General features: G+C 44.9%; 1 protein-coding gene across 1 annotated transcript; it reads right to left on the bottom strand.

The window, feature by feature from the left end:
* Positions 1-450: 450 nt before the first annotated feature.
* Positions 451-2663, bottom strand: K441DRAFT_601492 (glutamyl-tRNA amidotransferase subunit A). The gene is made up of 4 exons (XM_067645231.1): positions 2345-2663; positions 1815-2242; positions 1683-1752; positions 451-1627 (listed from the first exon to the last, which is right to left on the bottom strand). Exons 1-4 carry the CDS (start codon positions 2623-2625, stop codon positions 658-660), a joined length of 1749 nt encoding a protein of 582 aa, XP_067509130.1. The 5' UTR covers positions 2626-2663; the 3' UTR covers positions 451-657.
* Positions 2664-3115: the final 452 nt, after the last annotated feature.

Here is a 3115-nt window from a genome sequence, read left to right as displayed (position 1 = left end):
GTATCTATATAACAGTTAATTAAAATATAGATTAGGTCCTCTACCTTTACATAGGAAAATCGCGTATACTATAGAGTAGCTATACTAGTAGACGTCTAGTAAATCGCATTCGTATATTATAGTTAGATAGATATAGATTAGGAGATAAGGGAGATAGTAGCTACCTAGCTACAAGCTAGGGGCTATCTAAATCGTATATAATTACCTCCTAGCAATTAGTATACCTATATATAATTAATAGTACAGCGGTATAGCTTTACCCTAATAACAACCTAAAGGTGGTTTAATTGCTATTTAAAAGCTTTCTAGTAGTAATATTCTAGGCTAACTGCGGATCGCTACGCTAAAAGTAGGTTCCACTAATAGGTCGTAGAAGGTTAAACGCTATTAAAGAGATATAGTTACCCTAGAGGCTATCTAATTACTATTTAATGGCTATCTAAAGAACTAATGGTTAGCTTCTAAAGCTATAGCTACTACCCTTACTTCTAGATTAAATATAATCCTAAGGCTACGGCTCGCTAAGAGCTACGGCTCGCTTAAGGGCTACGGCCTGACTCTCTAACTTTTGAATAATAACCCTCTCTATTATGGACGACAACAAATAGCCATGCTCCTGGTTATCTAACCTCTAAGTTGAGCGCGTACTACAGAGAATTAAAGATTAAATACTGGTATGTTCCTCTCCAAGTATCCGTACCACTTCGGCAGCGTCCTTTGATGTGGTGTACCGGATGCAATCTGCAGATCTTCGATAGCGCTTCCCCACTTTACCAGCTCTGCCTCCGCCCACGCAGTCTGCATGATCGCCAATCCGAATGGCATGCCCGTGCTTGAGTGAGTGCCAGCTGGCAGTGTCAGCATTGGATACCCAGCCTGTGCCGCGATTTGGTACGTCTGAGCGACGTCCGGCGGAACTAGCAAACCAGAGAGTTGCTTGCCATTATAATTTAGCGCGGCGTCAATACCACCTTCGCGAGTGGACTGCTGACAGAAGCTCAAAGCTTGAAAGTACGTGTCATCCATTATCCCTTTGGTTTCCAGAGATGCCAAGAATCCATCTTGGCCGGAATAGAAGGCAGGGATTCCGAGGGGCCAAGGATTGCCGCCTTCGGTGCCGTCATTGTCGATGTTGTATTGGACAATATCCTCAAGAGAGCGGATACTAGTATTGTTTAGCTCAGAAAGGTAAGTCTTGATGTTGTTGTAAAAATCAACTTTTACATATGTGTACTCCGATTCGTTCGGAAACCCGCGAGTCGTACCATAGTCCCAGTTCCAACCATTGGGGCTGACAATCGTTTGGTAATTGGGAAGCTCTGTTCCATTGATAATAGTTGCGCCAGCCAACTCAATCAACTCAAGGAGCTCAAGAAGAAGCTGCTGTTGTTCATCATCCGCAAGGACCCAGAAACTCTGCCATGGCAGACCAAAGGTAGCGCCCTTTAGGGCATCCTTGTTGGCTAGAAACTGAGCATATCCTCCTTTGGGAGTTTTACCTTCCTGAGCAGAGGTGTAGTTGTCCCGCTGGTCGACACCATAGATAGCATCCAGAACGTATGTTGCATCCCGTACAGTCCGAGCGAAGGCACCGACTGTATCTTGATGTGTGCTCTCCGGAATAACACTGTCAAATGTTAAAATTCCGCAACTTTACATAATAAAAACGTGAGGAGACTTACCCTGCTCTTGAGGTCAGTCCAACAGTAGGCTTGATACCAACAATAGCATTCCTCTCTGCTGGGTTGATCACTGCACAATGTTAGCACTGGCACTGCAGTAGCACAACTCACTAGCGACAGGGCATTACTCACCACTACCATCCGTCTCGGTCCCCAGGGCAAATGCCATGGCATTTGACCCAACAGCCACTCCACTCCCGGAACTGCTTCCTCCAGGATTGACAGTCAAATTATAGGCGCTCCTGCATTGTCCTCCTCTGCCGGAATATCCCTCCGAATAATTATTACTTCGCATATCAGCCCATTCGCTCAGGGTGGCCTTCCCAAAGAGTACGGCTCCAGCTTGTCGCAGTTGGGCCACAACGTGTGCATCTCGAGGAACGATGCTGCCGAGGAGCGCCCAGCTGCCAGCAGTAGTTTCCATATTGTCCTTGGATGCAATATTGTCCTTCACTATGAACGGTATGCCATGAAGAGGGCCGCGCACTTTACCAGCCTCGCGTTCGGCATCAAGACATGCGGCGATGTCCATCACGTCAGGGTTGAGTTGCATCAGAACACTTGGCATTCAATTAGCTTTCATCCCAATTACTTGGTCTCTCAACTCTGGCAAATAAGAAATAAACAAGTTCATAGTGTAACAAAAGTCGAGTATAACATACTTAATGTACTGGTCCGTCTGGTAAATTCTCTGCATGTAGCACATGACAAGCTGCTGAGAAGTCAATTTGCCCCGGCTCATCGCGGCCTGCATCTGGTCGATGGTGGCCTCTTCTAGTGTAAAGCCGTAGCATGATGGCATTGGAAAGAGAGCCGTTGTATCAGCATCCTGCCGCAGTGGGAAAACCGACAGATAAGTGTCGGTAACGTTTGCTAACGCCGGCAACGCAAGACTAGCGAAGAGAACTAGCACCAGGAACCGCGAAAACCGTGGGTAAAACATGATGCAAGTTTCAGCAACCGCCGCATGGCATGTTACAGTCGTTTCAGAAAAAGACGATCAAATTACAGAAATTTACCGAATCCTCACCTGTTTAAACACACCACCCATCCTCCATACTAATATATCGCCGTCGCTTATTTTTTAAAGCTATTTAAAGCCTATATTATTTCCTCTTCTAGTTAGCGCTATCACGAATAAGAGGAGAGCTAAAGTACCTAAGAATACTATAAAGAATACTTCTAAAGCGCCTAAAGAAGTAGACCTTACCGTTAAGCCTACACTACCTACACTAATATCTTCTACTAGTATAGGATAGCCCAAAGATCCTTAAACCTTTATTTTAAATATAGCCGTATACGCCGACGATATAAGGCTATTTAGTAACGTCCTACCTACCTCGTTCGGAGCCTTTAAATACTAGGACTTTATCGCTAATAATACGCGTCAAGCTAGTGAATATTACAGCCTTCGTTCTTTTTAGCTTATTTAA

This window comes from Cenococcum geophilum (assembly GCF_001692895.1).
Source record: "Cenococcum geophilum 1.58 unplaced genomic scaffold K441scaffold_3, whole genome shotgun sequence".
NCBI classification, from domain to species: Eukaryota; Fungi; Ascomycota; class Dothideomycetes; order Gloniales; family Gloniaceae; genus Cenococcum; species Cenococcum geophilum.
The sequence above is the reverse complement of the archived record's forward strand: the minus strand, read 5'-3'. Positions and strand labels throughout refer to the sequence as shown.